A 23,661-nucleotide genomic window follows, 5' to 3' on the forward strand; every position below is an offset into this window, starting at 1 on the left:
AGAAATTGCCAAAGGCCAGACAATGTAGAGTCTCAAAGGCAATGGTAAGGAGTTTACCATTGGAGGGCGCTAAGCTACAAAATAGTAGCTGATTTACATTTTTAAAACATTGCTCTGCTACCTTATGAACCGACTATAGGAGGACAAGAATAGAAACAGGAAGACCAGTTTGACAGTTGTTACAGTGGTACTGACGTCCAAATGTTCAAAACGAGAAGATCTTCTACACCTCCCACCCCAATCGAACCCAATAAGTGCTCGGTAGCTATTTATTGAGGGGAGGTAGTGTTGATTCTTATTTTAATTGATTTTTTAGAAAGAGAGTAACATCAATTTGTTGTTCCACTTGTTTATGTATTCATTGGTTGATTCTTTTAGGTGCTCTGACCAGGAATCAAACCTGCAACCTTGGCATATGGGGACAACACTCAAACCAGTTGAGCTATCTAGCCAGGGCCAATGTTGATTCTTGTTTAACTCCTGACTGACTTGGCTTTCCCATTGGTATCAGCCAGAGAAAACTTCTTTCTCATTTGCCAGGACTTTTTTGTTGTTGTTTAATATCTATCTAGTGTCCACCAAACCTTGACCTTCTGTAATTTTCTTCCCACTAATTAAAGTCCTCTTTTCAGTAGATAGTTTATTCCTGGTGAAACACAAAGCTACATTTAATTTCCCAGTCATTTTTATGTATAGTTTTGGGCAATAAAGGTATTTAAGAATTATTCTGCCCTTTGCACTGATTTTTGTAATAGGGAAAAAGTACCTAGACTAATCACAGTATTTTATTAAAATACTAAGTTTTCCTACTACTGGTCAAAGATAATCCCAGAAGAGATAGGTAGGGAAGGAAAATGATCTATTTATCCTCGTCTCTACCATTTGACACAGTTCTTCAGGGTAGAAGTAATCATTTTAGTAACTTTGTCTATGGGGTAGGTTAAATCTCTTGTCTTATATGTAATTAATATCTAGCTTATAGTTTTAAAATCATTAGTTGGTCAGTAATTGCCCTGAATTAAGTGTGAAGTTAAGAAAGAAAAGAAGTACCCTCCTACCTAAAACCATGTCAGTGTCTCCTTGTCTTTGGATACGTAAGATTTGGAGGCAAAGAAATGTGGACTTGGAGAAATCTGAGTCCAGCTTGCTCCCTGCAGCCTCAAGATCAACCATCCCACATAGAAGAAAAAGAACAGAAAGAAGAGCCTGACTGGCGTGGCTCAGTGGCTGAGCATAGACCCATGAACCAGTTCAATTCCAGGTCAAAACACAAACCCAGTGTGCGGGCTTGATCCCCAGTGTGGTGCGTGTAAGAGGCAGCCGATCAGTGATTCTTTCTCATCATTGATGTTTCTCTCTCTCTCTTCTTTTCCCTTCCTCTCTGAAATAAATAAAAATACATTAAAAAAGAAAAAAGAAGCAACATAAACATGACAAGATTTAAGTTAATTTAAAAATCTATGGATTCAACTTATTTGAATTGAATGTACAAAATAAATGGAGGGGGGATAGAGCTGTAATCAGTGGGCATTAAGTCTCAGTTAAACCAGATGAATAAGTTCTAGAGATATTCTGTACAACATTGTCCTATAATTAATGATATTATATTATTTTAAAGGCAAAATAATGTTATAAATTTAAGCTTTCTACTTTTCACAGTGTCCTGCTTCTATTATGCTTTTGTATGCTACCATATAATAAATTTCACTGAAGTTGTATTTCTTCCTCAGGTGCAGTTGGTGAATAATCGGTTTAAAGGAGTCAAGTATTTCCGTTTGAATACTCTAGCCTCCCTGGGTTATGTGGTTGTAGTGATAGACAACAGGGGATCCTGTCATCGAGGGCTTAAATTTGAAGGCGCCTTTAAATATAAAATGGTGTGTAAACATACAAACATTTTTCTTTCAAAGACACATTTTCTGGTGCGTTGTTTGGTGTGAAATCCCAGGGAGAGAGTCGGGGGAAGTGGCTGTGAGTGAATGAGAGAGTGTGTGTGTTAGAGTTTGGGGATGGGAGGGAAGATGCATCTTGATATTCACTAGGCTAGCTTGTATCTACTTGTATATAATTTTTGGGGAGCTGAGATAGAACCACCTTTACATAGAAATAGCCTCTCTTCCTTTTTTGTATATCCAGCTTAGCCAGAAGGCAGCAACATTTAGCTTTCAGCATCCTGTACACTATTGAGAGGAATAATTGAGATTTGTTCTGTCCTCTGTGAAGAGAGAAACCAACTGGTTAGTGCCTTCCTTGTGACAAGCCTCTTTCTCTCTACAGGAAGCTTTAAATGCTACCTTTTAGAGATGCCCCATGTCCTTTCTGCTGCTTTGGGAAATGATGAGAATCCGATGTTCCTTTTGCACAGTAAGGCAATTACTGTGTTTGCCAGTGTATTGGACATGCTGAGTAAGACATGGGGATTTTCTCCCACAGCCAGTTCTTTGACCTTATGTTGTATTCTCATGTAAGTTTTTTGTTTTTATTTTTGTTTTTTGCTCAGTGAAGTGAGATTGTGTGCACTGGCAGGCCTAGTAATACAGACAGGGTGGAGGTGCTAGGAATTAAGACTTCGTAGGACTTTAAAGAAATGGTATGTTCAGTTCTTGGAGGTATACTATGGGGAAACAGGAGGATAAGGCCTCAAGAGTGATTCCTTCGACTCTACTGCATTACATTTTAAAAAGGAGAAGTGAAATTAGTCAACCACTTAAGGGGGCTAATTTTTTGCCTTTGGGTATGGGAAGGCTTGTTACAAGGAAGATGCTGACTCTTAGCAGACAACAGAACAAATGGAACAAGTGAGAAATACCCATATGGTAAGGGACAGTTTGGGTTGCAGTAGGAAAGAAATTTATGACTAAGGGATAACTAAACTCTAGGGCAGGCTAGCAACAGAAGCTATAGGCTCCTATCTCTAAATACAGTTTTTAAAAAAGTTTTTTGGGCAGTGAGTTCTAATCTAAAAAAAACTACAGGTATTTTTAATAACTTTTTTTTTTTTTTAGCTTCAGAAGCACTCTTATAATGAGACTTTTATTCATTAATCAGTGAAATGTTCTCTCTTTTTTGACAGGGACAAATAGAAATTGATGACCAGGTAGAAGGACTCCAATATCTAGCTTCTCGATATGATTTCATTGATTTAGATCGTGTGGGCATCCATGGCTGGTCCTATGGAGGATACCTCTCCCTGATGGCATTAATCCAGAGATCAGATATCTTCAGGGTATGTGACTTCCTAATGCACTTCTTTTGGTAATAAGGATAGAATTTTCAGTAAATTGAGGATATAAGAAAATGATGATTTTTCTGAAGTTTTACAAAGTCGGCATTATTATGGAATGTTAGGATTTCTGTGGGGGGTTTTTTGTTTGTTTGTTTTGCTTGTTAATCCTCACCTAAGGATTTTTTTTTTTCCCCTGTTGATTTCTGGAGAGAGTGGGGGAGAGGAAGGAGGGGGAGAGAGAAAAAAAACATGGACATGAGAGAGACACATTGATTGGTTGCCTCCCCCACATGCCGCTACTGGGGCTAAGGAACCTGCAACCGGGGTATGTGAACTTGACCGGACATTGAACCCTCGACTCTTTAGTCCTCGGGCGATGCTGTAACCACTGAGAAAACTGGCCAGAGTGGTTTTTGTGTTTTAATAGCAATGTGAGATAATAGAAATATCTGTCAACTTGTGTATCCATATGAGCTGTATATTTACATGTTGGCTATTTTTTTAAAAACCACTTGTTGGCCTAGTTGGTTGGCTCAGTGGATAGAGCGTTGGCCTGTGGACTGAAGGGTCAATTCTGGTCAAGGGCACATGTCTGGGTTGCGCACTTGATCCCCAGTGTGGGGCGTGTAAGAGGCAGCCATCATTGATGTTTCTATCTCCCTCTCCCTTCCCCTCTGAAATCAATAACAGTATATTTTAAGAAAATAGATGCTAACAGTTGTTAAGGGAGTGGGAACTATGAGTAGTGGGTTTTTTTATATAGGGTAGGGCAAAAGTAAGTTTACAGTTGTTCATATGAAAAATAAAACAATCATTAATAAATAATAATATAAGAATAAACTGTTTTATGTACTCATAACTATAAACCTACTTTTGCTCCACCCTGTATTTCAATAACATGATTTTATTTTATAGTGAAAAATAATTTTCACTTTTAAGAATAAATATGGCCCTGGCCGGTGTTGCTAAATGATTAGAACATCAGCCCACTCATGGAAGGGTCACAGGTTTGATTCCTAGTCAAGGGCATATGCCTGGGTTGCGGGTTCGATCCCTGGCCCCAGTTAGCGCTCATGCTGTAGGCAACCAATGTTTCTTTCTTTCTCTCTCTCCTCCTTCCCTCCCTTCCGCTCTTCTACTCTCTCTAAAAAAGTCAATGAAAAAAAATATCCTCAGATGAGGATTAACAAAAAAAATTTTTTTTAAATGATAAGGTTTTATTTTGTTTTAATGTATATTCAGTTAATCTTTATTTATAATAACCACAAGGTGAACTCTGAAAACTACCATAATTTCACCAGGTTTATAGCTGTCAGGAACATAATTATAATATTTAAATATAAAACTGTGTGTGCGGACCTTAAAATGAGGTAACTATCTAATGCTTAAATATATTTCATTTATTTAAATTCTGTACTGCCAACAGAAGCTTAAAAAAAAAAGATTGTTTTTTCTATATAAAGCTGACACTTCTAGCACATTTTCCTCCAGTGGCAGGAATGAGTTTATACTGAGGCATTCATATGTTCTAGTTCAGTCTACCCTTTTAACAAACATGCTTATATTTCAACTAGCCCATATTAAGGGTTTGGTATACAGCATGCCTATGGGACAAAACGTTAACTGACTCACAAAGTATCAAGTTTTTGACCTTGGCACTTTGATTTTTTGAGTGTCCTGAGACCATGTAGCTCCAGTAGTGGAGCTAACGCCTAATGATAATATTAGCCGATTAACTTGCAGTTAAAACCTCTTTGCTAGCCATTCTTTTCTGGACCACACTTGACTATCACTGTTGTCGTATGCAGGTTGCTATTGCTGGAGCCCCAGTCACTCTGTGGATCTTCTATGATACAGGCTACACAGAACGTTACATGGGTCACCCTGACCAGAATGAACAGGGCTATTACTTAGGATCTGTGGCCATGCAAGCAGAAAAGTTCCCCTCTGAGTAAGTTCAAGCTTTTAAATTAAGATGCTAAATTTAAAATTTTATTTAATAGTAATGAAAACTACAGATACAGTAACCAAGACCTATATTTTATAGAATACTAATATGGCATGGGTGATTCTCAAAGCTGAATTATAGGCCATTTCCTATCATTTGTGTGTGGGGGTTTTTTTACAAGTCATATTTGAAGCAATTTGCTTGTGCTATAAAAGAAGTTTAAGTGCACTACTATTTAAGGTGGAAAAAAATTTTATTTTTGCATTATTTTACAAATAATGTTCATGATTTTTCATTTTCTGGGGACATGCCATTATTATTGACTAGTGGCCTGGTGCACGAATTTGTGCAGCAATGGGGTCCCTTGGTCTGGCCTGTGGGATCGGGCCGAAACCGGCTCTCCAATATCCCCCAAGGGGTCCCAGATTGCAAGAGGGCACAGGCCAGGCTGAGGGACCCCACCGGTGCACGATCAGGGCCCGGGAGGGATGCGGAAGGTTGGCCAGCCGCGGAGGGACTGCAGGAAAGCTCCAGGGTGTGTCCGGCCCGTCTTGCTCAGTCCTGATGGGCCAGACCCCAGCAGCAAGCTTACCTGCCAGTTAGAGTGTCTGCCCCCTGGTGGTCAGTGCACATCATAGTGACTTGTTGACCGATCAACTCTCTGGCCCCTGATGGTCAGTGCATGTCATAGCAAGCAGTTGAGCGGCTTTAGCATATCATTAGGATATTACGCTTTGATTGGTTGAATGGATGACCGGACACTTAGCATATTACATATTAGGCTTTTATTATATAGGATGTGTGCTAATATCTTAATAGCAAATTGTACAATGTTCTTTTTATTTTTTAAATCTTTCATACACGTAGCATCTGGTTAATATTTTACAAATATATTAATATTGAAAATGTTGAATCCTTGTTCTACAGTATAAGGTGGTTAACATAGGTAATTGTGATTAGTTTAAAGGAGTTAAGTGGTTTTCTCAAACTCTATTTTGCCTAATCCTCTGATGTTTCCATTTCTCCAGACCAAATCGTTTACTGCTCTTACATGGATTCTTGGATGAGAATGTCCATTTTGCACACACCAGTATATTATTGAGTTTTTTAGTGAGGGCTGGAAAACCATATGATTTACAGGTGAGTTTTCCTACATTTTAAAAATAAATAGTGATTAGTGTTTGATTACTTCAAAATACAATAAGTTATGAAGTAAGGCCTAATTTCCAGCTGTGACCATTCGTTGTTTAAGAGAACTAAAGTAATAGGCCTAGTTAATAGTACCCCTAGTTGGATAAAAATTAAGATTCTGTTGAAGTCAGGCTGAAGACTGGCCTATTGGATTCCATGATGTGTGTATCTGTATCTGCTTTCAGTTCGTAATCATGGGAAAGATGGCAGGAGTCCATTTCTGTCCTCCTTTGATTTTCTTCTTCCCCTTGGAAGGGTGAGGAAATGTTACTTAATTACATTGTTGTGCAAAGGAGTTTTAGGACCTGATTGCATCGTCTTTTTATATATGTGATTTTTTTATTGATTTCAAAGAGGAAGGGAGAGGGGGAGAGAGATAGAAACATCAATGATGAGAGAGAATCATCGATTGACTGCCTCCTGCACACCCCCTACTGAGGTTCAAGCCCACAATCCAGACATGTGCCCTTGACCGGAATCGAACCCAGGACACTTCAGTCTGCAGGCCAGTGCTCTGTCCATTGAGCCAAACCATCTAGGGCTACATGGTCTTTTAATTTAATTTTATATTGATATTAGAGTAGAAACCAGAAAGTTATTACACACCTTCATTGCTCCATTATTGAAATAAAAAGGTTTTAAGAAAAACTCCTCCTCTTTTCTATTTCGTACACAGATTATATGCTCATAAGAAATGAAAAATATTACTTTTTCCTTTTTTGTTTCAGTAGGTAAACTATGAGGTCGAGCAGCAACTGTCAATCATTTTGGTCCCCTTTACATATCAGCTTTTGTTTATGTGGTTTATGTCTATCAGTATTTCTTGTATACGATATTAATACTATTAAAAATATTAAGCCTTGGCTGGTGTGGCTCAGTTGGTTAGAGTGTCATCCTGTGCAGCAAAAGGTTGCTGATTAAATTCCTGGTCAGAGCACATACCCAGGATGTGGGTTTGATTCCCAGTTGGGGTGTGTACATGAAGCTATCCATCAGATGTATCTCCCTCACATCGATGTTTCTTTCCCTCCCTCCCTCCCTCCCTGTCTCCCCCTCTCCCCCTTCCTCTCTCTCTAAAATCAACTTTTAAAAATTTTTTTTATTTAAAGTTATTACATGTTAACGAAAATTACATTTTTATAGGAAAGGGGAGATAATGTCTGGCTTAATAAGGAAAACACCTGGATTTTCATTGCTACTTCCAATGCAGTCTGTTGTGAAATGTTTTGGCTAAAGTATGTGAAGAAAATTCAGCCTTACAGAATATATATTTAAGAAATGGGAGGTTTAGAGTTTTCAGATAATTGTGGTTATTCTTCTTTGGTACCACAAAACTGGACAAATGGTAGTTTCTTAATGGTGGAATCTGAGCCATATCTGTAAACTTTTCATACTCTGTTACATTATCATCTGTTGGATCTTGTACTTAAAATGGATCTTTTACCGTGTATTGGTCATCTGGAAAATTCTGGTTCACTGTGTATTGCCAATCTTCTGAATGTTGACTCATTTAATTATATAGTATTTTAAAACTCACATGAAAATTCCACTGATCTCATCAGAAAAGTCTCTTAAGTGCATATTGGGAAGCTCATGAACTAGTAGTGGTAGATGTAAGTTTTCCAAAATTTTAATTTTCTCTTAACAAAATTTGTCATTGGCGCCTGGCCTTTGTGGCTCAGGGTGGTTGAGTGTCATCCCATGGACTCAACCCATCACACTCTGTGGCCCAGCAGTTGAGAGTCAGCCTATGAACCAGGCGGTCATGGTTCGATTCCCAGTCAGGGCACATGCTTGGGTTTTGTGTTTGATCTTCAGCGGGGGCGAGGGGCAGGCATGCAGGAGGCAACTGATTGGTGTGTTTCTCTATCAGTATTTCCATTTCTTTCCCTTCCTCTCTCTGAAATCAGTAAAAATATTAAAAAGAAAAAAAGGCAAAAAAGGAATATGTACAACACCAAGAACAAATTTATCATCAGCAACAAACACTGTCAGTGTTATCTTTGAAGTTTCCAAGATCACTTCATTCATTTTTGAGAAAATGTTTGCCAGATAGCCAAGTCTGAATCATCATAATTGTCAGCCATTCTTTCATGTTAAAAAATGGCAGTTCAGCTCGCAACTCAGTTGCACACATTGATTGTTTTTCTTGAGACATCTGATAGAAGTAATTTATGCGTTCTTTCCATTTCATCACACAGAATATTAAAAAGAAATCTACTCAAGGGTTGCAATTTAAGAAAATTTCTAATTTTTTTGAGACTTAAGTAAAATTGGCATTTTTCCTTTTTAGCAATTATGTGGTGGTGAAAAATACTATGACTTCTAATACAATTTAATGTCATTGCCTTGATTAATACTAAGGCACCAGCACTATTACCATTGCTTTTGCATTACCAAAACAAATGCCAACCCAGGAAATAAAGGCAAATAATACTTCAGTATTATTCTGAAAGTAGTTTGTGTGTCTCTTGAAAGGGTGTTTGAGGATCTAAGAAGTCTGCAGACCACACTTGAAGAACCATTGGTCTACACATAAATCCTGTAAGCTTAGTGATATATAGGGAATTATAAAAAGAAGAGAGGGTCTTACATTTAAGTCTTTAATCCATTTTAAGTTTATTCTTATATATGCTGTAAGAAGGTGGTGTCATTTGTTTATTTATTGCATGTATCTGTCCAATTTCCCCAACACCATTTATTGTATAGACTGTCTTTACCCCACTTATGGGTATACTAGAGGCCCAATGCATGAAATTCGTGTGGGGCGGGGGAGCGGGGGAACCTCTTGGTTTTAGTTTAGAAACCTCTTGCAATCCGGGACCCCTCGGGGGATGTCCTACTGCCTGTTTATTGGGCCTAAACTGGCAGTCAGACATCCCTCTCACAATCTGGCACTGCTGGCTCCTAACTGCTCACCTGCCTACCTGCCTGATTGCCCCTAAGCCCTCTGCCTGCCTGCCTGATTGCCCCTAACCACTCTGCCTGCCTGTCTGATCTCCCCTGACTGCCTCTGCCTCGGCCCCCACTGTGGTGGCTTTATCCGGAAGGACGACTGGAATGACGTCTGGAAGGTTGTTCGGCTGTCCGGTCTAATTAGCATAATATGCTTTTATTATTATAGATATTTGAAGAAACCCAAAACACTAACTCAAAAGAATATATGCACCCCTATGTTCATTGCAGTGTTATTTACAATAGCCAAGCTATGGAAGCAACCTAAGTGCCCATCAATAGACAAGTGGATAAAAAAGCTGTGGTACATATATACAATGGAATATTACTTGGCCATAAAAAAGAATGAAATCTTACCATTTGCAACAGCGTGGATGGACCTAGAGGGTATTATGCTAAGTGAAATAAGTCAGACATATAAAGACAAAATACCAAATGATTTCCACTTATATGTGGACTCTAAAGAGCAAAATAAACAAAATAGAAGCACACTCATAGCTATGGAGATCAGACTGATGGTTGCCAGAGGGGAGGTTGGGTTGGGTGGCTGGATGAAAAAGGTGGTGGGATTGAGAAGTACAGATTGGCAGTCACAAAATAGTCATGGGGATAAAGTACAGCATGGGAAATTCAGTCAATAGCATTGCAATAACTGTAACATGCCAGGTGGGTTCTTGAAATATTGGGGTTGTAAAGTGTATGATCATCTAGCCACTGTGCTGTACACCTAAAACGAATTTAAAATAACATTGAATGTAAACTGCAATTGAAAAATTAATTTAAAAAGAGGAGAGGGGCCTCTAGATAGGATGTATGTGTGTAATATCTTGGAGAGGGTATGCTTTATATTATTAATCCTGTTGAAATCTTTGGAAGGAGATGTATTATTAAGTTCTTATTTTTTGTTTTTGTTGTTAAGATCTATCCTCAGGAGAGACACAGCATAAGAGTTCCTGAATCTGGAGAACATTATGAACTGCATCTTTTGCACTACCTTCAAGAAAACCTTGGATCACGTATTGCTGCTCTGAAAGTGATATAATTTTGACCTGTGTAGAACTCTGGTATACACTGGCTATTTAACCAAATGCGGGGGTTTAATCAATAGAAAGTATAGAATTGATCATCACATTTTGATACCTGCCACATAACATTTACTTCTGAAAGTATATTTGGTGCCATGCAGGCATCTACAGTTCATGGATAGTAATCTGATACTTTTAACCATACACACAGAAAATTGAATGACACATATTTTGAAGGGACCCAGCAATACCTTGAGAATTACTGAAAGAAATAAGACATTAGCACTATGTATCCATATTACCTTTTTTTTTTTTTCACTTTTAATAGCATTATAAACCTCATGGACTTAATTAGTGTATTTTTACAGTATACTTTTGAGTTTGTAAAATATGATGATATTAGTGATTGGTTGGTTCAATTCCAGAATCTCTGACTAGTTACAGATTTGATAGCACTTAAATGTAATTGAATAGCTTAAGCTTCATCACTTGGGGTGTATCCAGCATGTTATGAACTAATCACTATTAAATCTATGACTTAACCAGTCATTAATGATTTTTCAAGGAAAACTTAGTGGCCTCCTAAAGACATATTTTGTTTCATTCATGCTCTGACCGGTTTTTTAGCCAATTTTAACTGTACCTAGTATAAATAGTTCTCTTTGATGAAATGGCAGAGTGAGTTTTTCCTTTTCCTATATGTAGCATGTATTTAATTAGTCTTATAATATTGATAATTATAGGCAAAAAAATTTTAATCAAATGATTAGAGCTTAAATATTTACTGGCAATTTATTTTCCTTTAGGAAAAGGAAAAAGTACACATTCACTTGTATTCAGAAAATGTAGTGGTGCCAGTTTCCATTGGGTATTTCCTTAGTAAAATGTTCCAGGGTTTTAGAGAGAAGGAAAGGAACTTCAGTAGGGTGGGAGAGACTAGGGTGTGGAGAATGACAGAGAAAGGAGAAGGCGAGGAGGGTCTGCTCAAGGACTAAGAAGTATAATTTGACCAACAGTCCTCGTGAAAAAGTCTGGAAAGTAAAATTTAAACTCCTAGAATGTTAAGGAAACCAGAATTTAAAAATTACTCTCTTTTTATATTTATAGACTATAATGTTATTCAGGAGAGGAAAAGTTCCTTAAGAGTTACTTTTATAATTCTAATTTTTTGTTATTTTCTTTTAGTTTAGAAACCTTACAAATTTAAACGATCTTGGTCCTCTTTTAATTATTTGAGCATAATTTAGATATTGTGAGCTTAAAATAAAGAGGTTTCCAGAACAACCTCTTTACCATAAACTGATCCCCAACAAGCCATGTCTCTTTTTCAGTGTTCAAAGCCTAGAGCAGTTTCTTGAATGGCCATGGCATTTCCTGGGTTAACTGGCTGTCACAGAGCTCGTAGGCTTTCAGGTGCTGATTGGGATCTGTCCCCTAGAGTCTTGGGGTGCAGATGGGCTACATTGGAGCCAGTAATGGAGAAGGCACCCGAGTTTGACCCCGTTTATCACAGACCTCAGTGTTTGGAAAGTTGCTACAAGTATTTTGAAACAACGCTCTAAGGAAATTGGTGTGTTTTCACTTTCTCTCTCACCACTACACAGAGGAGATTTCTCCCATAGAGAGCACAGCCTCCATTAGTAAGAATGGTGACTGTGCATCAGAGGTGGGCTTGATCAGTGAGGGCCAGGTGGGAAGTGGGGGGAGTCCAGAAGGCAGGTGACCTGTTGGTTCTGTCCAGGGGAAGGGGAAGGTTTTGCTGTTTGTGTATTTATACTGTATAATAGGTGCCACAATTTCCCCTTTTGTCTGTATATGTATTGACTTTCTTGTTTATGATATTTTCCCATGCGAAGATTTGTTTATATTTTTTCAATGTTAAATTAAATTGATTTGGGTAACTTCTCTTCCCCAAGAAAGTATTTTCCCGCAAGACTTAAGTATATATCTGATGGTTGAAAGTGGTTTTGTTTGTGAACTAGTTGTCATCTAAGGATCTATCCTTATATAAATGTAGAAATGGTATGGACAGTGGCTTTTAGAACTTATCCATTTGAAGCCTCTTCCCCATTAAGACTGTTTTTTCAAAATAGCATCTCTTATTTTACCAAAACAAACCTTTAAAAACCGCATGCACTCTTGAATTCACAGGTTTTCCTTTTGCATCTTGCCTTCTCTTTTCCTTCTATCACAAGAAATGCTTCTGTTATAATTCCCAGTCACTTAAATGCCAATCTCCTTCTATAGAGGGAAAATACCTGACTGAAGTCACTTGCAGAAAGAGAGCTTGACTAAATTTGTTTTAAACTGATGTGAAAAACATCATAGTCAATTCAAGCAATCAGTAGAAATATAACTAAAACTATTGGTCCCCTATTCAGAGGTAACAACTTAAAAGGCAGGAATATATAAAAGTAACAGCAGTTTTGATGAGATCCAAAAGCACTATTTTAAACATCAAATGGGGTTTTTGTAGGCTTGATAAAGGGGTACACTTGATCAACCATTGGCAGGTATAGTTGCCTATGCATTGTTAAGCTAGTGGGTCTCAAAATCTAAAATTAATCTGGGACACTTAACTAAAAGAAATGGATGCTTGAACCCTACTCTTAGAGATTTGGACTTGGTTTATTTGGGCAGAGACCAGGTATCTATATTTCTAAGGAGCTTTTCTGGTGGTTCTAGAGCAAGCCATTGGTGGGCTGCTTTAAGAAACTGTTCTGTAGATAAGGGAGTTGGATTAAGAAAATAATGGTTAATTTTTACACTGGACTGATTTGCAAGAACCTAAAATAATAGTCAAAACAGCTGCTCACCTGTGCTAACTATCTGTCCCTTCTCACTAAAAGAAGCAGAAGGTATCATCAACTGTATCCCCTCTGTCTGGAGAGTCCTTTTGGAATGAAGGTTTTCCCTCTATGCTGTTCCTGGCTCCTTTCCAAAGCCTCATACAACAGGATGAAGTCACGGTGCATGCGTTACTTTTTAAAAGAATGAGATATAGATAATGATGCTTACTTTTTTTACTACTTGTTTTATTCCTCACGGAAGGTGTAGCCTACCTCTCTAACATCTTTCTCTCTTTGGTGGAATGATTCCTATAAGATCTCTTCTTATTATAGAATCATACATTTTCAAGCTATTACATCTTTGATATAATCTAATATTCTTTGTTAGAGGAGAAACCAACATATATAAAGAGAAGAATATATACCCATGGCCAGTTAGTGCTCAGTTGGTACTAGACTCCATCCAGATGTCCTGACTCATGGTAGTTAAATATGTAGAAAAGGCAAATTTTTAAAGAAGTATTTATTAATATATTCCTATGAAACATTTTAAAGATAACATAAAATGGTTAATTTTTCCATTCTAAAGTAAATGCTAAGCATGCTTATTAATGAAGCTGTACTCATTAGTATATGACATTCTGAAGTTAATTAAAATTGCTATACTAAATGTGTCTTCCTTGGTGTAGTGGGAGGATTTGGGGATTGGGATATAGAGTGCTTGCTTAAGCCTAGGAGCCCAACTTAGAGCTATTTGAAGTAAGAGACATGGCCCTATGTACACTAAGATGTGTGAGTGTCCATTCCTGGCAGACATAAAGGAATAAGGAAACTTAACTTCCACTTTCCAACCCTCCCGGCCTCACTGATCATCCTGCAGCCTAAAATATGGAGACATGTCAGTGCAAGGTGCTGGCTCCTGCTTGCTAGTCAAGAGCCAGCTCTAGGTAATTTTTTCAGAAGTCCCTTACAGACAGAGAAATAGCAGTGTTCATGTGTTTGTTTTTAAATAACCCAAATTTTGTTTGTATTCAGCACAATTGGAGTTCAGGTCTTTAATTTTAGAACATAAAGTGCCTGCTGTTTTAAGCATTGACTTGTACAAAAAGAATTGCATGTCTCACACCAGTAAGTTTATGGGTTTTCTCATTTTCAGCTACATAGCTTTTAATCATGTAAAGCAAAACAGTTTTGTCGCATTTTATTACAGGTTCGTTGTTGCAATAAAGATGCTGCTAAAATTAATTGATGTAAACGTTCCTTTTCCCCCTGTTCCCCATTTGTACAATGTTGCCTTGATTAGTGACAACTGTGGAGTGATGAATACACATGAACAAGGTCATGTGCTTGCAGTGGAGAAGGGAGACTGTTGGTGATTACATGGAGCTTCTAGTCCTATAAACACAAACCAAAGGGAGGTGTGCAGAGATTGCTTTGTACCTGCATGTGGTTCCCAGCACCAGCAGTTAGTACTGCCTGGGGAGGTGGAGCTTGGAGCCAGTGATTGGCATATCCTCCCAGAGCAGCTAGCTGTGAGTTTCTTGGAAATGCCACTCAGGATTGATAGTGGTTTCTGCACATTCTCCGGGAAATTTTAAGGGAGTTCAGTGTTATGCTTTTTTCATATTTTTTCTTTAACAACTCTCTGGTCTTTTGAAGCTGTAGTAGAGAAAGGGTGGGAGGAAATAAGCAGATAAACTCCTCTAAAATTAGTACGCTTTGGCTTGTCTGATAATCTTTCCAGAACAGACCCTATAACCCTCTGAAGTGAGCAAAATATTGCATGAATGAATGGAGGTATGTTCTCAGAAGAAGGGCTTTGACTTTATCAGATTCACAAAAGGATGTTGTACTGAAAGAACCACTGCTATATTATATATTTGAATCTTACTTAAATAATTTGTTTATTAAAATTATTAGGAATAAAGATGACCCTGAAACAGTAATACTATAGAGCAATGCTTCCTTTTCTAACCTTTTTACCTTATGACAAAAAAAAAAACCATTTATATGACACTCTGTGATAAACTAAGATACACTGGATTAGCCTGTTGAGACTGCTTGCAGCCAGAAGTGACCAGCGAGGCCCACCCAAGCTCTAAAGAGTAACCAGAATCCATTTCTGGCATTCTGAGAAACTTAAAGACTGTCTTGGGCCCCACAGTGTGGCCCAGCCATTGAGCATCAACCCAGGAACCAAGAAATAGCCGGTTCAATTCCCAATCAGGGCATAGTCCAGGGTGCAGGCTCAAGCCCCAGTGGGGGGTGGGGGCATGCGGGAGGCAGCTGATGGATGATGATGATGTTCTCTCATGGATGTTTCTTCCTATCCCTTTCCCTTCCTCTCTCTCTAAAAGTCAATAAAAACATTTTTTTTAAAAATGATTAACTTGAAAAAAATTTAAGACTACTTTGGTCTCTTAATGTAGCCTGGATTTAGTGTTAATCAAAAATCAGCTTTCAGCCTAGCCATACATTCTGCAAAGACTGTTCTGAGGTGCGGGCTCTAGGGCTCCAGTGCTCCAGTCAGATCAGAGCAAGCGCCTTGGCCTTGAAGCCCTTGGACTTCCTGTTGGCCTAACCCAGCCGTGGGCAAACTACGGCCCGTTTGAAATGAACAAAACTAAAAAAAAAAAGACCGTACCCTTTTATGTAATGATGTTTACTTTGAATTTATATGAGTTCACACAAACACTCCATCCATGCTTTTGTTCCGGCCCTCCGGTCCAGTTTAAGAACCCATTGTGGCCCTCGAGTCAAAAAGTTTGCCCACCCCTGGCCTAACCTCACCCACTCAGTGTTTATGAAGACAGTGTTTGATCCCGTAGTAGTTATTAGGTGAGCAGAGTTGGAACAGCTACTGTATGAGACGCATAACCATAGCTTTATTTGGGGCTTTGAGTGTTTGGGGAATCACCAGGATTTAAATGTTCATCAGCCTGGTTCTGTCCACACATCCGGTACCTGGCCCTGCCACCCTGGAAGAAGTGGAGCTCCCATTGAAAGGGATGGGAAGGGATTCCACTTTGACACAGGCAATGAGATTGTTGAGTTTGCTATGAGCTTCTGACTGAAAGATGCTCTCTAAGTTGGCTCCCAGACTTGAGTTGTTGAAGTTTGGGGAAACAATTAGCGAGGATATTTGTCCTTAGCCAGTTCCAGGAATTTCCCCACCTCTTTCCACCTTCACTGGAAAAGCACCCTATGGAAGTGACATAACTTAACATTCTACTCACCGGTGACACTTCTTTGTAGGAAGGTCCTCTGGCCAGGTGGTTTCTGGGAATCACACTATCCTTCTATAAAATGAACTCTGCGTGTTGGCTAGGTTGCTGGCCACGTGCATGGTCATAGTTGCCCCCTAAGCGTGCATGTGAATGCTACTGCCCCTTTCAGTCGTGTACTTAACCAAGTGTTGCCACACCAGTTAATTGCTTTGCATTGTCTCCACCGTCCAGTCATTCCTCTTGCTCCTGCCTCAGTTTAGGACTGCGTGTTGTGCTGACTGCAGCTGCTCTTTCACCAGCCTGAGTTGGAGATGAAGATTAAGAATTCCACAGATGAATACCCGTTTTAATGAGAAATAACTTGGTTTTAAACATGAAAATAAAAGAATTCCAAGTCAAAACAACAATGAGGTGCCATCTCACATCTGTCAAATGGCTATCATCAACAAATCAACAAATGACGAAGTCCTGGTGAGGATGTGGAGAAAAAGGAACCCTCGTGCACTACTGGTGGAAATGGTGCAGCCACTGTGGGAAACAGTATGGAGTTTCCTCAAAAAATTAAAAATAGAACTCCCGTTTGACCCAGTAATCCCACTCCTAGGAATATATCCCAAAAAATCAAAAACACCAATTAGAAAGGACACGTGTACCCCTATGTTCATAGCAGCACAATTTACAATAGCTAAGATTTGGGAACAGCCTAAGTGCCCATCAGCAGATGAGTGGATTAAGAAACGGTGGTACATCTATGCAATAGAATACTACACTGCTGTAAAAAAGAAGGAACTCTTAACATTTGCAACAGCATGGATGGAACTGGAGAGCATTATGCTAAGTGAAATAAGCAGTCGGAGAAAGAAATACCACATGATCTCATTTGTGGAATATAATGAACAACATAAACTGATGAACAAAAATAGAGACAGAGAAGCATCGAACAGACCGTCAATCTTCAGAGGGAAAGGCAGGGGAGGAGGTAAGAGATCAACCAAAGGACCTGTATGCATGCATATAAGCATAACCAATGGAAACAGACACCAGGAGGGTGAGGGCATGTGCTGGGGGATGGGGGTGGCCAGGGAGAGGTCAATGTGGGAAAAAGGAGACAAATGGAATACTATATGTAATACTTCAAACAATAATTAAAATAATAATAATATTGAAAAAAAGAATTCCAAGTGACTTCAAAGAAGCAGTTCTCAACTTTTCGCTCAGCAAATATTTAGTAACAACCATGTGTCAGGCCTGTGTTAGGCTATGAGAAAACAAAGATGAAGAGGACCCAGCCCTTGTTCTCTGGACCAACTTCACCTCCTACCTCACTAGCAGGTCACAGCCAGTTAAAGGCATGATAAATTCTCTTTGCTGCTCCAGTCCCTAAGTTGTGCCTGACATTCAAGGCCCTGTGTCACCTGACTCAACTCCCTCCCCCACCCCACCCCCGCTCTTCACTCACCTACAAGCATCCTAGGGTTTCCTCTTTCCATCAGTAGAACACATTCTCTGAATTAGACCCAGGTTCCATTGGCATCCTATGGCGCTTGTATGGGAATCTTCCTCACCTGGGATGGACAGCATGGCAAATGGTACCAGCATTGGCTTTGGAGCCTGGCTTCAACCCTTGCCTCTGATCCTTGTTAGCTTTATGGGCTGAGGCATATTTACATAACATTCTGACCCTCAGTTTCCTTAGGTGTGAAAATAGGAATAATAACAGAACTCTCCCTAACGGTTTGTCGTGAGGATTAAGTTCATTTACTATACAACGCCTGTGGTGCCTGGCATGCAATAAAAGTACTCAGTAAACGTATCTCAGGGTTAGCACTTCATTTTATAACATACTGTTTGCCCCTGGTTTTGCTTCTGCAGTTAGATTATAGACTCTGAGAGTAGGCATTATATTGCACTTGGTTAATTCTCTACATTATACCTACTACAGAGGTAGATATGTAGGAATCACTTGCTAATGCTTGAGTACCAAAAAATCTTTTGACCTCCCTCAGTTAGGGTTGTCTGATTGATAGATTATAGGTTCCTAAGCACCATCTACCAATTTACTTGTAAGACTGCAAAAGAAACCAAATTCCCCTAATTTAAGCTTTTAGGACTCCTTCTTTGAACTGCCATTGGAATTTTTTTCTTTGAAGCTTTAGGCCTGGAGGAGTGGTGCTTCTCAGCCCTTGTTGCTATCAGAGTTGCCAGGGGAGCTTTTAAAAATGTTGACGTCTGAGTTGCTCCTGGGATCAATTAATTGACTAGGGGCAGCAGGGGGGGGTGAGGGGAGGGGGCAAGTAGGTTTGCCATCTTTTAATTTTATTTTTTATTAGCTCCCTAGGTGATCCTAATGTGCAACCAGAGAAGAGAGCCAAAGCAGATTCTTAGAAATCGTCTCATCTGCTGCTTTACAGATGAGAAGCTGAGGCCCATGGCTGGGAAGTGATTAGACCATAGCCATCCCAGCTGTTTAATGGGACTCCATGCGCCCTAGCCAGTTTGGCTCAATGGATAGAGCATCAGCCTGCGGACCAAGGGGTCCCCAGGTTCAATTACAGTCAAGGACATGTACCTTCGTTATAGGCTCCTCCCCGACCTAGGCCCTGGGCAGGGCTTCTGCAGGAGGCAACCCATCTATGTTTCTCTCACATGGATGTTTCTCTCTGTTTTTCCCTCTCTCTGCCAATCTCCTTAAAAATCAATGGAAAAATATCCTCAGGTGAGGATTAACAACAAAATAAACAAGTGAAATAATCCTGTATAGTAAAAGCCTAATATGCTAAGTGTCCAACTGTTTGACCATTCGACCAGTCGCTATGACACCCACTGGCCACCAGGGGGGGCAGACGCGCTGACTGGTAGGTTAGCTTGCTGCTGGGGTTCAGCCAATCAGGCCTGGGCAAGATGGGTAGGACACGCCCTGGAGCCCTCCCACAGTCTCTCCCTGGCTGGCCAACCTCTCTCCATCCCTCCCTGGCCTCTAAAATATTTCTTCTAATTAATTTCCTTTCTACGTGCACGAATCCATGCACCAGGCCTCTAGTAATAAATAAAGAGAGTCAGTGCTTGAGCCCAGGTCTGCTAGCTCCGTTTTTACCTCCCAGAGCAAGGTTCTCCTAAACCAGAGCTGGGCAGAGGAATTTGCCAAAGTGAGGGAGCCACGGCTGCTGCCAGGAAACCACAGGGATCTAGGCCCTTCAGCTTTTGCTTCACCCAGAGCAGCTCAGCTTTTTACTTCTGAATGACTGGGGACACATGTTCTGCAGCTTCAAAAAAGAGGTGACCCCTCAAAAACACAGTGACCCTTCCCATCAGATGGGGTCATTGAGGCCCAGAGAAGACTGCAAAGCCACACAACTGTTGAGTGGCAGAGCTGGTACCAAAAGTCAGGCGGATAAACTCGCTGAGGTACAGGCGGGTAAAATGACTTCCCCAAAGGCACAAAACTAGTGGGGAGCTGAACAGAGACACTTGGATGCAGTCTCTAGGACACCGACTAAATTTCCTAAAATCTAAGATATTACTGTTTGCAAGAACCTGATATATAAAAATGAGAATAAGAATGTATCTTAGAATCCAGGAAATACGGTATTTGCCTGAATCTGAGTTCCTTCAGGGACTGAGCTCATGCTGAGAAAGCATGTACTGGGTGGGTCTTGGATAGGATTCTCCCTGAACTTGCCCAGAGAAAGAAGAGGGAGCCTGGGAAAGACTAGAGAATTTGGAATCTGATAGACAGGTTCGAGTCCAGCAGTTGCGATCTTGAGATTGCCGTTTGCTTCTCTACCCTTGGACCCTAAAGTGGCATTCTAATACCCCGTCAGAGTTGCTGTGAGGCCAAAGTGCCAAGCACAGGCCTAGCAGGGGATGGGGACTTGGAAGTGACTTATGAAGTTCAAGTTGGCACTCCTGTTGTTGCTCTGACCTTACCTCCTCTAAGAGTATAACGTTGCCAGTGGGAGCAGCCTGCTCTCCAGGACTGAGCTGCCAGGCCCAAGCCCTGGGGAGAAGATAGATGCTGGGTGGGAAAAGGAACATGACTCAGCCCTGGAGATCTTGGGAGAACAGCAGGTTCTGGGACATGAGCAAGAAGGGTGGGTACAGAAGCCTCCCTCCCATGGGGGTAGTTGGACTCTGCCTTGGCCTCAAATACTTCCCAAGGGCTGATCTTCCAGAATTGCACATGGTTAGGATGAAGGTGTCAATAGCTGTCAGGCCCTGTTAGAGATAGCATGTTTACCTTGAGCAGGTGGTTCATTTTCCTCTGAATACCAACCTCTAACATTTGAATGACGAGTGTCCCACCACCTAAAGAATATTTCCTTACGACAGCATCATGTTCAATTTGATCTTCACAATAAGCTAGGAGACATCAGTTAGATGGTATTATTATTTCTCCCGTGTCTCCCATCCCGGAAAGAAATTAGAGCTCAGAGAGGTCACAGTGCAGAAGTGGAATGCTAATCCTGGCTTCACTCATCCATTAGCAAGCAACATGAATTGAGCAGCTGCCATGGGCTTGGCTTGTGCTGAGGAATCCAGGGATCTGAGGATGCTCAGAGGAGTCAGGCATGGTCTCTACTATCAAAGGATTCTCAGAAGTGGAGATGGAAACAAGAGGGCCGGTGCAAAGGGAGATGTGTTGACTGCTGTGTGAGCCCCCGGGAGGCAGAGCTGGACAGCAGTTAGGAAGGAGTGTGGGCTTTGACCCAGAGAGCCTGCCATACTGTCTTCCCCTGAACCACTTCCTACTGTATGACCTTGGGCAAGTTATTTAACCTCTCTGTGCTTCAGCTTTCTCTTCTATAACCTAGAGCTAATGACGTGAGCTTTGATATGAGAAAACGCTTGCAAAGCTCCTAGTATCTGGCACACAATACTCAGCAAACATGAGCTATTATTTTCTCTGGGCAGTGAAAAGAGGATGGTCGGGAAAGGCTGCACAAAGGAGGTGGCATTTGAATTAGGTGTTAAGGAGTGAGGAAGTCATTCCAAGCAAAGGGAATTCTGTTGTTGTTGATTTGAGAGAGAGAGCAAAAGAGAAACATCAATTTGTTGTTCTACCTACTTATGTATTCATTGATTGATTCTTGTATGTACCCTGTCTGGGAATTGAATCCGCCATCTTGGTGTTCTGGGACGATGCTGTAACCAACTGAGCTATATGGCCAGGGAGATTATATATATATATATTAAGAGAAAGAGATAGAAACATTGAGGAGAGAGAAACATCAACATTGATCGGCTATCTCCTGCATGCCCCCTACTGAGGATCGAGTCTACAACTTGGGCATGTGCCCTCACTGGGAATTGAACCGGTGACCTCCTGGTGCATGGTCCTACACTTAACTTCCAAGCCACACCCACCAGGCAAAGGGAATTTTCACACACAGACATGAAGGAATAAAGGGGAAGAATGGCCCTAACTGGTTTGGCTCAGTGGATAGAGTGTCAGCCTGTGGATTGAAGGGTCCCAGGTTTGATTCCGGTCAAGGGCATCTACTTTGGCTGTGGGCACATCCCCAGTAGGGGGTGTGCAGGAGGCAGCTGATCGATGTTTCTATCTCTCTATTCCTCTCCCTTCCTCTCTGTAAAAAATCAATAAAAAATATTTTTTTTAAAGGGGGGAGGAATGGCACACTAGGAGGCAGGAGGGGAGAATGCTGGGATTGGAGTGTGAAGGGCCTTGGATAACAGGAGCCACGAGTCATGCATCTGCCCTGGGCTGTTCTTGCTTCACCTCAATGGCTTAGTTTGCCTGAGGCACCAGCGGGGAGAGTGGGCCATGGAATAGACATACTTTGATGGGGAAACTGAGGAGGAAGAAAGCTGTTGGGTAGGACAGACTCTGACCTCCAGCAGGAGAGGGTGCAGTGTCCAGAGGGGTGGACAGTATAACCTGCATCACTTACCTTTCAGTTCTGCTGAAGGTGCTGGGCCCATCCTGGTCAGTGTGTCCAGCTGTAGGCGGAGCATCAGAGACCTCGGGAGGAAATAGATGACACAGCCCACTGTGCTGATGCAGGTTCAGGAGCCCTCATAAATGGGGACCAGAAAGGAGCCATATGAATCCCCAGCGTGCTGGAGGCTGGCCTGGAGCAGAGGTGGGTTTGAGGAGCCGTGGTTCCAGGCAGGAGTTAGCTGTTGGGAGCAGCAAGGCGGTGATGGGAATGGGGCACATGGAACAGTGTCTGCCTGGAAGGGATGGTTCAGGGCCAGAAGGCATCTGTGTGAACAATACAGAGACCTGCATCACTTTTTTAAAATTTAGTTTTAATTTGTCATGGCTACAGGCTTGACTCCATAGCTTAAGGAGTCAAGTTCTAAAACAAACCTTCAAATAAAACGTTTGTAATGTTATCCTGTGATTTTTTTTCCAGTTTTTATGCATTATCTAGAGGCACCCTGCTATGAAAGATTCAAATTTGGCTGTTTTTCCTCCAATTTTCACCAAACATATACACATCCCATCTCCTTCATTTTTTTCAATATAGTTTTATTGTAATTTCACTTAGACCATATTCAGTGTTTACATCATTATGACTATGCCAACATATTCAGAGATGAGTCATGTAACAAACTGAATCATTTTTATTCATGCAGAACTTTCTGTTTTACCTAGTTAATAATTATCTTTTTCCCAGTTTATATATTTGTTACTAATTCAATCCCAAACTTTTCAACCTTTCCATTGCTTTTTTCCCCGTTTTAATTGCTACTATTTCCAATGTTTTTCTGCAATATATTTTCATTGCCAATATATAACATTTCAGATATTTAGTGCGTGAGGTTGGTTTTGATTGGTTAGTCTGAGAACATAGCCACCATTTATAGTTGTTGATTCTTTAGGGAAATGTGTTTTGCTTTCCAGGCAATTGATTTTTAAGTGTACTGCAGGCATGACCACCTGTTTGATGCCTTCAAGGAGTTTCCAGTGTGATCTGAGACACAAGACGGACATAAATTACGTAAATGAAGAAATTGCTGTATGAGGCAGAAACAATCCAGTGCCTTTGAGTGGTACAGAAAAATGGGTGAGGACTGGGTGATCACCTTGAAGGAGCTGGGATTTGATTTTTAAGGGATTATATGTATTCTTTTTATTGTGGTAAAATATGCATAACATAAATTTATCATTCTAGCCATTTTAAGTGTAGAGCTCAGTAGCACTAAGTCCACTCACACTATTGTGCAACCATCACCTCTATTTCCAGAACTTTTTCATCTTCCCAAACTGAAGATCGTAATTTCTTTTCTCTCAGTTACATTTACTATTTCTGATGACAAAAATAATATATGTTCA

At 40.5% G+C, this 23,661-nt stretch overlaps 1 protein-coding gene across 6 annotated transcripts in view; it reads left to right on the forward strand.

Moving 5' to 3' along the window:
• DPP8 (dipeptidyl peptidase 8) overlaps positions 1-14,379 on the forward strand; it is a 63,831-nt gene extending 49,452 nt beyond the window's left edge. For 4 of the 6 annotated variants that reach the window (XM_015568507.1, XM_006770769.2, XM_006770770.2 and 1 more), the window contains 5 exons: positions 1,731-1,877; positions 3,074-3,226; positions 5,035-5,177; positions 6,203-6,314; positions 10,240-14,379. In XM_015568507.1, the coding sequence (XP_015423993.1) occupies positions 1,731-1,877; positions 3,074-3,226; positions 5,035-5,177; positions 6,203-6,314; positions 10,240-10,362 (678 nt within the window). In that variant the 3' untranslated portion in view covers positions 10,363-14,379. Of the gene's footprint in view, positions 1-1,730; positions 1,878-2,277; positions 2,396-3,073; positions 3,227-5,034; positions 5,178-6,202; positions 6,315-10,239 lie in introns of those variants that run through there. The other 2 variants (XM_015568510.1, XM_015568511.1) reach the window with 2 other exon arrangements.
• The last annotated feature ends 9,282 nt before the right edge of the window (positions 14,380-23,661 follow it).

This window comes from Myotis davidii, unplaced genomic scaffold, assembly GCF_000327345.1.
Source record: "Myotis davidii unplaced genomic scaffold, ASM32734v1 scaffold461, whole genome shotgun sequence".
NCBI lineage: Eukaryota > Metazoa > Chordata > Mammalia > Chiroptera > Vespertilionidae > Myotis > Myotis davidii.